The sequence below is a fragment of the Chroicocephalus ridibundus genome, chromosome 7, assembly GCF_963924245.1.
Source record: "Chroicocephalus ridibundus chromosome 7, bChrRid1.1, whole genome shotgun sequence".
Taxonomy (NCBI): domain Eukaryota; kingdom Metazoa; phylum Chordata; class Aves; order Charadriiformes; family Laridae; genus Chroicocephalus; species Chroicocephalus ridibundus.
Window position 1 is genome coordinate 11,280,754 of NC_086290.1, and position 12,430 is coordinate 11,293,183.

A 12,430-nucleotide genomic window follows, 5' to 3' on the forward strand; every position below is an offset into this window, starting at 1 on the left:
TCGAAAGCCTGTGCTGGTCCACGCTGACTCTTGTGGCACACTTGTTGCTCCAGAAAAGGGCAGCCTGGCTTTGAAGAGTGTGGTCCCCTGGGTAGATGAGTCCACCGGTAGCTGTCAGGAGACAGCGGATTGATCTCTTCGGTCCATCCCATCCTCCTCCAGCTCACTCCCCTGCAGCTCTTCTCTTTTCCTTCTCTTTCTTCCCAGTCTTCCAGCCAGAACTTGTATATCCAAAGGTGAGGCAGGAGATGTCCTGGAAGATGTTAAAACATTTCTGTACCTCTGCACAAGTTCAGCAAAGGTTATGTTTATTCTCAGTACCTGCCAGCACGGCTCTGGCTCTTAATGCACTTTGCTTCCATGAGTCACCAGTTCTCCATCTTTTAGAGGACTGGGGATGTTCTGGTGAAAATCTGTTCATGCATCTCGCAGGCTGAGTGTCAGCCCACAGCAAGTTGGGCGGTGGAAGGGTGGCATGGAAAAACCACCGTACTGTCCTCTCTTCACCTCCAGCGCTGTTTCCCTCTCACCCTTTTGCTTCCCAACCTTTATACATGTTTCTTGTACATCTCCGCCTCTGTCTGCCCTGTACCGGGCTGGCAGCAGTAGGACAACACCTGGGAGCAGAGATGGTGGTGTAGGACTTGTCTGGGAAAAAAAAAGATGGTGTGGTTTCTGCTGACTTGGCATTTTGCGTGACGCCCGCACGAGCGGGAGGTGGGAGGACCTAAGGAGCTGGAGCTGGGCGGTTGCGAAGGCACGGAAAGGCCTTGGAAGAGCATTGGAAATGTGATCGTTAATGCGGGTGTTAAACAAGCCCAAACACAGGAAGCCGAGCGTGTGCAGGGAGGGATGCGGAGAGGTGGGGCTTGCCACTGCACCGCTTTGATATGTTCATTTTTTATTCTGTTGGGAAAGGTGATTAAAGTGTTATTTATGACCCAGGTGACCTCTTCGTGCCTCTTTGATGATGCCGGTCTGCTGGGGAGGTGCACCGTGACCTTCCTTGGGTTGCGCTGCGTGGCGTTGCTGAGCTGGTTGCGGTCAGCCGAATCCGTGTCATTCTCCGGCGTGTGCGAGTAGCCCCTTCGCTGGGAAGGCGAGCTGTCGAGAGCAGGGTTGTGTCATTCAGAGCTGTTGTGACAGAGGATCCTGTGCTGCTTGTTGCCTCAAATTAAATTTAAGTATTTACACAGTGTTGGGAGAAGGCAAAGATAAAAAGGCTGTGGGGTTGGGATGGCATTCATGGCTTTGCATCCATCTCTGCACATCCGCAGTTTCTATGAGGACGGCCAGTCCTGTGTATCTGCAAGTGCACTCTGAGGTGCTCTAAAAACTATTGCTGGTGGTATTTTGGCATCAAAATACTGCTTCACTAAAGCCAGGCATACCTGACTTTCCCTTGGCGAGTGAAGATGCTGGTCTTGTGTGATAGGCTGTGCCTAGTAAGTACACTTCGGTGAGTTTGGTGACCATCAGACCATCCATGGATGACCTTCTTCTGCAGGCAGGGGCAGATTTACTATTGCAAGGGCTTTTTGAGGGAAAAATGCAGTCCTCCCTCGCTGAAGCAGAAGGCCACCCAAGAGTCATCTGATAGACCACGTCTTCTGAGAGTTACCAACCTGACAGGGTTTGACTCACCCACCAGGGAGTTAACGGCTCAGAAGTACCCGTCTTGTACCTTGCCCTCAGCTAAGAGTTTGGAGGAAGAAAATGCAGGCATGTGGCTGGCGAGAAGGAGTGAAACTTCATCTTGCTGTGAAGGTGTGTGTACAGGTGAGGATGGCAGCTGTGGTGGGACCAGACTGTGGGGACCATTCCTGTTCCCTCCACACTGGCGTGCCCAGGTACCTCCAGCACCTTCACTGGGACCTCACTCTGGGCATGCGCTTGGACTGGTGTCCAAGGGGAACGGCTGGATTTCAGAGCTTAAGCCAGAAGGGTTTTGAGGTGGAGGAAGAAGAGGGGAAAGAGAGAGAAAGCAGATAATTATGCTAAGGATATGTAATTACTTTTTGGCTCTCCACCTCTTACATCACACAGGATCCTGAAAGTGCTGGGGTCAGACCTGGGAAATGTGCTGCAAGACAAACATTTCCAGCTGTTTCTCTGAAAGCAAATCTCAGCAAGTACCTTCCAGGCGCGAACGTGTGGGCTTACTTATTTAGGAAAAGAAAAAAATCTCACTACTTCAAGCCTTCAGCATCCACCTTCATAATTAAAATCTCTAATCACGAGCAGAGTGCTCTACATGACCGTCTTCTGGGAGTTGTTTCTTAAGGTGGTTTTCCATTTTTGCATTATTTAGCCCCTGCCTCGGTGCCAGGGTTTACTTAACCTTAAGCTTGTGAACAGGCTTATTGAATTTGGCCAAGACTTGACTAATCTGTAATGAGCTCCAGGTTGCCTGGAACTTGGCAGCACCCTCGTCCTCTGTGCCGTTGCATAATGGCCTGACCCCGCGTAACCATGGCTTCGCCTCGTGCCCCTTCTCCAGCCTCCTCAAGTGCCGCTCCGAAACCCCAGGCTTTTTGGAGGGGCTAAGGTGGGTCCCAAGTGCCGAAAACTGCCTCGGCTGCTTTCATCCTCTTCCACGGGGCGAGAGGTGGGAGAAAGTGGCAAGAAAAGCTTAAATGTGGAAACTAGCTGGGGCGGAGGGAGGGATGCAGTGATGGCAACCAGGTGAAGGCTGGTAGCCCCTCCCAGGCATCTGCGGTGGCCAGGGGGATGTGAAAATCCCGGCCACCTTCCTCCTCCTCCTCCTCCACCTGCATCAGGCTGATGTGCAGCTCCCTGCGGTCCCCCTGCGCTTGTGGATGGAGGATGCTCAGCCTGGAAGCTCTTCCATTTGAAGCTTGCTCAGTTGTTTCTATTGTTTATTACATAATTTTAATAAGGGCAACTCGAAGGACTTAATTTGTCAAAAATCACAGGAATAATTCAGATGTTGCTCTATGTCAATTTTCCCCCCCGTTGTTTATTTACTTCAGCTCAACCACTTGAGAAATCCATTATTTGCCTGCTTCTTATTGAGTATCTAATGATGAAAATAAATTGTTACCACTCTTTATTGTGCATTTCCCATAAGGCTGACACGCACAGAGAAGGAACCAGATTCCTCTCCTTCTAGCGTGACACTGGGAAGTTTGTTTATAGCAGTTCAGCTCCAGCCCTCTGCAAGCCAACCGAGAGCGGGATCATTAAAGGCAGGATTTAGAGGCTGTGGGGTTGCATAAATGAATTGAGAGCAAAATTTGTCAGACAAACGTTTTGCAATGAGCGTGGAGGGAGGAATCTGGCTTGGGTCTCACGTACCCAGCAGTTAGCTGGAGGAAAAGATCCTCTTATAAAAAAAAAAAATTTAAAAAATGATCTTGCCTTGTTTGGAGATCAGAGAGCCAAATATAGACCCTATCGCGTTTCCTTCCCTCCTCCTTCCGAAGCTCGTCCTTTTGAAGTGCACTTTCAATGGGATGTGGATAATTGACTCTGAGAACAACCGACCGACTGCTCTGTTGGTTTAACCGATTGGTCTCAGTTGCTGATTCCTGTTTTGTTTTGGATGATTTTCAGCCCAATTGCCCCGTCAGCTACAATTAGTCCCATTAATATGACAGCTGAAAGGTCACAGATGACTCGCTCTGGTCGCAGGCACAAGGGCAGCCAGGAGATGCTCACAGGGAGTCGTTCTCAGCTCCGCGGTCGCGTGGCAATAGCTTGCTTAAATTCATGGCGACTGCAAATCCTGGCGTAAAACCCATCGAAAGGGACGTGAGATTGGCTTCACGGGAGGGTGATTGACTGAGAAATGAGGTTGCAATAACAAGTGACATTTGGATGAACTTTTCTTTAATTAGACAAGAAAGCTCCTGGTTCTGTTTAAAGGGGAAATGTGGAATGGCTGGGCTTCCTCTTGCCTGCCAGAGCGGCGAGGAAAGGAAGCAGAAGTGGGATGGAGATGTAGGCGCATCCTGTGGCTCTTTCAACAAATCCATGGCTGTCATTTTCTGTGGCTCTGGTGACATCTGCCATGGTTTCAGGCTTTGTCTCTTACACCCAGGATTTACACTTAGGGGAGTCAAGTGGGAAAGGGAACAGCAGACGGATGGATGGTGCATGAGAGATCGTTTGGCTTCTTAAGATTGGTAGAGGTCAGAGACACACAGGTGCAGGTCAGATGTTGGACTCATGGGTCTCACGGTCTCTATTTGGCCATGGTATGGCCAAAACGCTATCACAGAAAATGTTGTCTGGTTGTATACTTGGCCTTTTGTGTGACAAAGGAGACACAGGGCACTCAAAGTGCCTGGATCAGCCCATCGTTGAATTATATAGCCCCAAAACCTGGTTGGAAGACCATGGTGGGAGATGGTTCACTCGCAAAGCAGGCAGCTGCGTCTGGTGAGGTTCTGCCATGGTTTTGGTTGGGTGTTATTTGGTATTTTCCTTAACTGTTTGGGTGATGGAAAAGAGAATACGCAGATTCAATTTGCAGATGATGCCCAGCTGGGAAGGGCTTGCAGCAGCCTGGCTGAGAGGGTCAGACCTCAAGATGACCTCGCACAAGCTGGGGAAGTGGTTTGAAAAGGACAATTTGTGGTTTCATGAAGACAAGCACAAAGTTTTACAGCCTGGCAGAAACCGTCGATGGTGGCAGTGCAGGATGGGGACTGTTTACAGCAGGTGAAAGGACGGCATTAGAAAATGCAAATAACTTATGGGTCAGGCAAGAAATAGCATCATGAACTTCAAACAAGGTGATTTTGTTTAGACAGTAGGGTAAAACTGAATGATAAAGACAGGAAAATATGAGAGTAAACTGTCAAGAGATGCTAGAGTCTGCTTCACGGGAGATGTTTGAGAATCACTGGGGCAAACTTTTGTCAAGAGTGACATAGATACGTTTGGTGCCGCTGCTGTGAAGCACAGGCTGGAGAAGGTCTGCAGATCTCCTTGGGGCAAGATGAATATTTTGCCCACCCCTTTTGTTTTACTAATGAGACATGAACATTTCTATGAGGAGCACGTACTTTGTGAAAAATCCCTTGGCCAGGGACTGAAATTTTCCTCGAGCAGCTTGGTGGGAGTTTTGCAGCCAGCCCACGTGCCCTGCCGTCATGGGCATGAATTCCAGTTGAAGGAGCTCAGGTCTGGTCTTGCGGGAGCGTACAGCCTACACAAATCCCCCCTTTATTTCTCCAGAAGCTGTACTTTTCTGCAGACATCCATGGGGTCGAGAGGTCAGTGTGCTGTGCCGAGCTTATTCCCTTTAAATCTTGTCTGGGACTTGTTCCTAGGGAAGATAGCTGCTGGTTCTAAAAAGCCCAGCAGCAGGACACCTTTTCTATCAGTGTGTTTCCATCCATGTTTGGGCAACACAATGAACGCAGATGTAGTAGGAAACTTCTGATTATCTATAGGATTTTTCTGTGGCAACTTCAAAGCTCTGTGGTTAGTTATATTCAGGGACTTTAAATGGATATGTCTTGCGTTCAGAGCTCTGATTTAATTTTCCGGTTTAATCTATTGTCCAAATGTCATTAATGTTGTCTTTGAGGCATGAAACAGCTTTGATGGAGACTTTTTTTAATTTCTGGCCATCACCCTCTGCAGCCATAAACAACATCCTGCCTGCTAATGAGAAAATTCAAGTTATTACAGTCACATGTCTTCTGGAGATAGATTGTAGTGGCAGGAGGAAAAAAGGGACCGACTTTGCTCACCTCCCACCCCAGCTGGCACGAGCATTTGGATTACTGACAGGGAGGAGAAGTTTCCACAAATTAAGATACTCCATTAAAAAACAGTCTTGCCTGTTGAAAATGAAATTATTAATTTCATAGACACATCATTAATTCCTTAACCTGTTCTTCATGAGTTACCTTTTCTATCTTTAAGCATCTTAAAACCTTTCCTAAGAAGTGCCCTGCCGACGCATCAGCTGCTGGGCTCAACTATTCCTAACAAATCCAGGTTTGTGGAAGAGTTTGACCTGTCCTTCCGGCGTGAAGTGAGGGAGCAGGATCCTGCATTACATACCCAGTAAACCAGTTGCATGACGTTGATATCCTACCCATTGCTTTCCCCTCTCTCCCGTCTTCTGTAAAACTTTTTCTTTGGAAAGTAAAGCCCGTGTGTGTATGACCTTGGAAAAACTTGGCAGAAGTTGGTATGGGGAGCGGGGCACAGCCCATTTGTCTCCTTGTTGCACCGTGATAAACATCTGCAGAAGATTTGGGAGGGGGGTGGCTGGTCGTGATGTACAGCCCCGTGTTTAGCCTTGGTTTGGAGATGATAACACAGCAACCGGAGAGCGATGGCATCAGGAGGGTAAGTGCACAACACGCCATCAGAGCACTGGGAAATTTTAGAGCGCCTTATTCCTTCTCCACTCATCTTCTAGGGCAGAGCCCAGCCTGCAACAGACTTGTTGGCTCCGGCCTCGTCGGCAACCAGCGTATAAGCTGGCTGTGTTGGTAGCAGCTTCAGAGCATGGGCACGTCTCAGGTCTTGTCCGTGCAGGAGCTCGACTGGCGGAAACACAGAATTGGGGTATGGCGTGAGGGCTTGCTCAGGGATGCAGTTGTCTTATGGCGGCATAATTTTGCTCTATTTGGAAAGAGGATTAAGGTGGCATGGATAAATAAGTATAAATATTGGCTGATCTCTGCAGCCGGTTTTCCTCCATGGACTGGTTTTACAGGAAGGTGTCCTGCTTTCTTGCAGACAGGACTCAATGTGATCCGTGTTCTGGCTTGGCAGGAGCTCCCCAGCCTGGTGGTGTCTCTCGACGTGCTGGCCTGCACCACTGCATCTTGTAACCACACTGACCTTTTCCCCCCACCAAATAAGTTCACGTTCACCCTTTCAAACTACCCCTGGAAACAGCTGCTGCTGTTACATGTGTTTAGAGGACGGTTGGTGGCTGAGAGCAGGCTGGAAGGTCTCCTGCAGTCCTTCTGGTTTCTGAGGTTCTCCTCTCCCTTTCTGTGTCTTCACAGAGCATGGCTTTGTCGGCTACTCGGAAGAGCTTATGTTCAACAACACGCTGCCAAACTACAGCCAGGGGGAGTCCTTCTTCACTGTTTTTGGAGTGTTTTTCCCAGCTGCCACAGGTACCGTAAGTTTTATCCTCCCCCTCTTTCCCTCCACAGTCACATCTCGGAGATGAGCAGAAGCAAGGGGAGTTCCTCTGGGCTGCTCGGCAAGGCGAGTGGGACCGTACTTGGCCATAACAGACTCATGTAGTCTATTCAAATGTTCAGGCTTTTCTCCAGCATCTCAAATTTTGCATGCTCCTGTCCTGTTCACTTCAATGTGCTCTTCTGTCTCTTTGTGGTCAGAAGTTGCTGGTCAACTCTATGGGTTGATGTGGTGGTGTAAATCCCTCCCTGCCAAAGACAAGGCTCAGGCACCAATCTTGGCCGACGCTGCCGGGCCACAAGATATCAAGCCTTTTTAAAAGGGCTGATCGTGATTTATCTCATTAGATAAGCCATATGACTTGATGGCACTGGGAGGGCAGGAGGAGCACAGGAGGGCTTTCCCTCCAGCCTCACTGCAGGCGGGTGGCCGAGCTGGGCTGATGCCATCGCTCATGATGCTGACCCACCACTCTCTGCACGGCATCACGGATGCATCTTTGCACGTCAGCAGAGCTTACGCTTATGAGCTTAGCTGGATGCTTTCATATCATTCATTCCCTTAAATTACCAGGAAGATCCATGTCCCCTTTCCAAAGCTGGCAATCTCCAGTGGGAATGAAATAACGATCAATTGGAGTTACAATACCTTTTGTTGACACTGGGTTTTTTTAAGCTATAAAAAGTACCGATTATAAGCAGTTTCCATAGCGATGAATCCTTGGATTACAGAGTGAATTTTCAGAGGATTAGCTCTAAGCAACTTGCTGGAAGTTGTTCGCAGAATTGCTGCGGTACAGGGAGACAAACTAAATGGTTTTGTGAAACAGAGGGGACTGGAGGAATGGCCTGGTAGCAGGAGACGGTGCTTTGTCAAGTGCATCTAGTGCAGGACTTCGAATTTTCCTTTGAAATCCTCTCTCCCAGCTTATCAGGCTGTGTACGCTTCCGTGTACACTTCCTCCAGGAAAACTCACCTGCCTGAACTACCGGCACCATGGAGGAGTTGGCTTCTACCCTCTTTTTTGTCATTTCTGCCTGGCCCAAGCCAATTCCCCAGCCAAATAAAGAGACCTTCCCCATGAGCCCTGCCTCTGACACAGGAAAGCAGTTTTTTCCAGCTCCCTGGTTAGAGAAGACGGAATGGTTATGATAAAACTGTGCAGAAAATTACCATGATTAACCATATTAAATGGTTCTTCATCACTGCTAATGCTTGGCTGCTAGGAAGAATGCCAAAGCTAATAGATATAATTTATTTAAAGCCCTGGCAGCCTGTTGCTTTGTTAGTTAGCAGTAGTAATACCAGTAGTAATGTTAAACATTCTCTGAAAATGCAGTTTGGGCTGATGTGTAATTACTTTGGTTGCTGCACAGCTTTTTCATGTGTTCTTTTTAATTGCTTGGTTATTTACAGGATTTAAATTATTCCTTCGGAGTAGCAGTGCCAGTGGTACCATAAAACATCGCTATTGCTGCTGTTATTGCTGTTTGTAGCGCTGCGGAATTTGGGAGCCTCATAAAACGTAGGGTTGTGCTCGGTGCTCTTGGAAGAACTTGCCATCTGATTAAGAAATGGTTAGGGCGGGAGTCAAGAATTCTCTGCTGCGGATCGCAAATGGGGAGCCCAGGGCACCTTCAGAAGCGCTGGGAATAAAGCTCACATCTCTCGGAGCTGGGGCAAGGACTGAGGGCTGGTTGCCCCCCATCCCACCTGACCCAGGCTGGCTTAGCTCGCCTCCTTCCCTGCGATGGGGGTGCCGTGCCAGGGCTGCAGAGGGGAACCCGGGTTTCTTGGGGTCGCAGTTGCCGGAGCAGAGCTGCTTCCCACCGCATTGCGGGCGCTGCCTGGACGCAGCCCGAGCCTGCCAGCAGGACAGGCGGTCGGCGAGATCGGAGATGACATTTCGGGGGTGGGTTTGGCAGCGGCATTAATAGGAGGCTGGAGAGATGGGATAGGATTGCCAGCGCCTCTGACGCAGGGCAGGCAGCATGATGCAGATGGCGAGCGGGCAGCAGCGTCGGTCCCCAGCACCTCTGTGTGAAAAGGAATGGCAGGGGCACGTGAACATCACTCCCAGGCTGTCACCTCCAGCATGTCCTCCTGCTCCTGCCCAGCACCATCAAGGGGTGCCCACCTCTGCTGCGACCCCCTAAGCGACCCAGCCAAGCTACTGGAAGCAAAATCCTTTGTGTTAAGATGCAACAGAAATTTGCAGAGAGTTTCAGTGGAACAATAAGTTGTTTAGTTTTGAGGGGTTACTTCGAGCCAGTTTGAAACATTTCTTTGACCCAAAGCAATGTTCTGTTTATCTTTAATTTATTAAATGTTATGTTTACTCTTTCTAATTTTTAGCATATGCTAGTTCACAACCTAAGATGCTGTTCTGATAACAAATTTTTTTTTTAAAAAAAACATTTAGGAAATTGTGAAACAAGATGTTTGGGCCTTTCTGAGATGAAATGTTCCTCTTTGAAGTGAAACTATTTTGATCTCTTCAGGATAAGCTCTTTCCTCTCCCTCTGAAATGGTTGTCTGAATTCAACTGGTTTAAGGTTGGTCTCTGGGATGTACTGAAAAGCGGTTTGTAAGTTGCCTGTTTCCACCAGAAATAGCAGTGGAACGGGAACTTCAGAAATACAGGCTGGTAACTGTAAAAGTAGAGGTGCAGCCACTTCGGGAAAGGGGAGCAGGACCTTTTGGGAGACCCTTGCTTGGACCGTACAGGCAGGAGGAGGGCCGGGTTCATGCTTCAGCTGGAAGGGATGGGATGGTCGTCCCAGCCTTCCGTAGACTGGTAGCAACATGCTGCCTCCTACAAGCATCCTCCTTGGTTCGTCTTACTCCAGGTCGGGTTGTTTTCTCTGTTTCTCTGTATTTTATTGGTAAGTCTCCAGCAATGTGAATGAAGTTATCCCGGTTTTACGGTCGAGCGGTGGTAAGCAGGGGCTGGTCCGTTTGCTTCCTGGGTAATAGCTGTTTAAACCATTTCAGCTGGAAGTGCAGTGCAGCTGGCTTTATTCCCCCAAGTTTGTCATTTAAGAATAGAGAAGTAGCAGAGCGATCCAAAACATACATCTAGAGCTGGCCTAAATGGGAGTGCATGGGCATGGAAGACAGATTTGCTGGCTTCAATCAAAAAGACTAACCTACTCGCTGTGGAAGATGTGAACATATCCCTATAGAGATTCTGTGCATTAACCAGATATTTTTCTGCGTGTTTGTAAATACCTTCTTCATGCACATGTTTTGCTGCCCTGCTGTGATACGCAAATGCCCAGAAACCCATCTAACCAGGGCTTTCCACGGGGAAGGAGTCTCGGGAGCTGCCTGCCCGCGTTCAGCTCCAGCAGCAGCTGCGCAACCGTCAATGTGTTTTAAAAATGAAGTTAAACATCAGTTCCATTGTGCAGAAAATGTTTTTCTTTTCCTACTAAATCCCCGAGGTTTTCTATCTAATGAAAGAAGTGTGTTGTCATGTGATACAAGAAAGTAAGATGACATTTGAAGCGGTGTTAGTGGAAAATATCATCGTACTGAAACCAGTTCTGAAATAAACCATATTTGGCACTTGCAAAATGACAGCAAATAGATTTAGAAGTTTTGGGCTAAGTTATCAGATGATGTAAACTGGCACAACTCCATTGAAGTCTATGGAGAGGTGCCAGCTTACATCAGTGGAGAATTTGGCCCTTTTAAAAAATTAGCTACAATTCTTATCTAAGATTTTCCATTCTTCATCTCCTGGGCGAAGGAAAAAAAAAAACCCAACCCTTTTATATTTTCTAGTAAATTCACTGGGAAATGCAATGGGTGTTTGCAAGCAGTCATATCTACAGCTACAAACCGTAGCTGGTGGAGTTAGGTGCCAGAGCTGGTGGAGCTGATGGTTGTGTCTAACGTACAATGTAGGTGGTCCCCTCGTGCACGTATCCACCGCCTGGATGATGCCCAGGACAGGATTACACTGGGAATAGCAGCAATGTACAGACTGTCTCAGCCATAATTTCCTGGCTGGGTTGACCGTGTTTTCATGCTTCCTTGTCCAGAAGCTTTGTCATTATCTTCTGCTCTCTGAGATAATAGCCAGTGTGGAAAATCCAGCCTGCTATCTCGCTGAAACAGAGAGGTGGATAATTTTCTCCATGGACAATCTGCAGATATGATTGCTTGAGTTCAGAAGGGATTGGCCATCTCCCTAGGGGACAGGTCTGTGTAAGGAGGAAGGAACGTCCCAACTTCTCTACATCGTTGAATTTTATACGCAAGTGTAGGGTTTTTCTTCTGTTGAGTAGCTAGAGTCTCTGGAAAGGCTACTAGCAAGTCAGAACAGTTTTCTGGCAGGGGGTGACCAAGGCTATGGGAGGTGGAGATTATTTAGGGTTTTTTTAAAATTAATCAGGTTTTCCTTTCATTGAAAAGTGGTGTGGTTAGTCTGCTGCTCGCAAAAGACCTTCTTAGTACTGCCTTTTGGTAGCTGACATCCTGTCTGGAAAATCACTTATTGGGTGGTGGTGGAGAGGTAGCTTTGGCTTCGTCCATACGTCTGTACTACGAGATTGTCCATACTTTTTACTAGTCAGGTCAAAGGCATGGTTGCAGCATGGAGGAGATAGCTGTGGCCTGAGTGGCTGAGAATATCTGTGTTGGTTCCCTCTGTGGTGGCCTTGGCCTTTGGCAGTGGAAGCCATGAGACTCTGGTGACCTCCTCCTCCTGGGGATCCTGACAGAAGCTAATGGTGTGCACTGGCCTGGGTCTGACCCCTAGTTGCTGCTGGGCAGGAGGTCAATCATCAATCTCAAGATCCCATTTATGTGGGCTCTGGCAGGTCATCTCCTGGCTGCTCCTAAATACGCGTGGGTCTTTTCGCAGGGAGGCAGTGAGGCAGCCTGGGCTGTGCAGTCATCTCTGTGCCGATGACTCACATGTCTTCAACTTTTTTCATATTCAGTCCAGAAAACGCCATTTTGGTGTTTCCCCAGTGCTTTGCTGAGGCAGGAGTTTGGATGAGGAAGAGGTGAGTCAAGCTCAAGCTGGAAGGTTTAGAGGTGGTGCCAGATGTTTGGGAAACTTGGCCAAGAGGCACATGAGATTAACAGCTGTCCTTCTGACAATGGTTTGCTCCCTTTGGAAGAAAAATTCAGAGTATTCTCAGCTTTCTGCTTTGCCCCTGAAGTGCAAAGTAGCATGTCACCAAAGACTACTTCATAGTGGCTTTATTTAGCACGATGTTTGTGACCATTTCCATGGACTTCTGCCTTCCTGACTTTTCTCACCTCCAGC

General features: G+C 48.1%; 1 protein-coding gene across 5 annotated transcripts in view; it reads left to right on the forward strand.

Moving 5' to 3' along the window:
* Positions 1-12,430, forward strand: part of SLC12A8 (solute carrier family 12 member 8) — a 56,546-nt gene that overhangs the window by 23,339 nt on the left and 20,777 nt on the right. For all 5 annotated transcript variants that reach the window (XR_010072066.1, XR_010072067.1, XM_063342052.1 and 2 more), the window contains exon 6: positions 7,005-7,118. Coding sequence is in view for 3 of the 5 variants with exons in the window: in XM_063342052.1 (XP_063198122.1) it covers positions 7,005-7,118 (114 nt within the window). In the remaining 2 variants the exon portion in view is untranslated. The remainder of the gene's footprint in view (positions 1-7,004; positions 7,119-12,430) is intronic.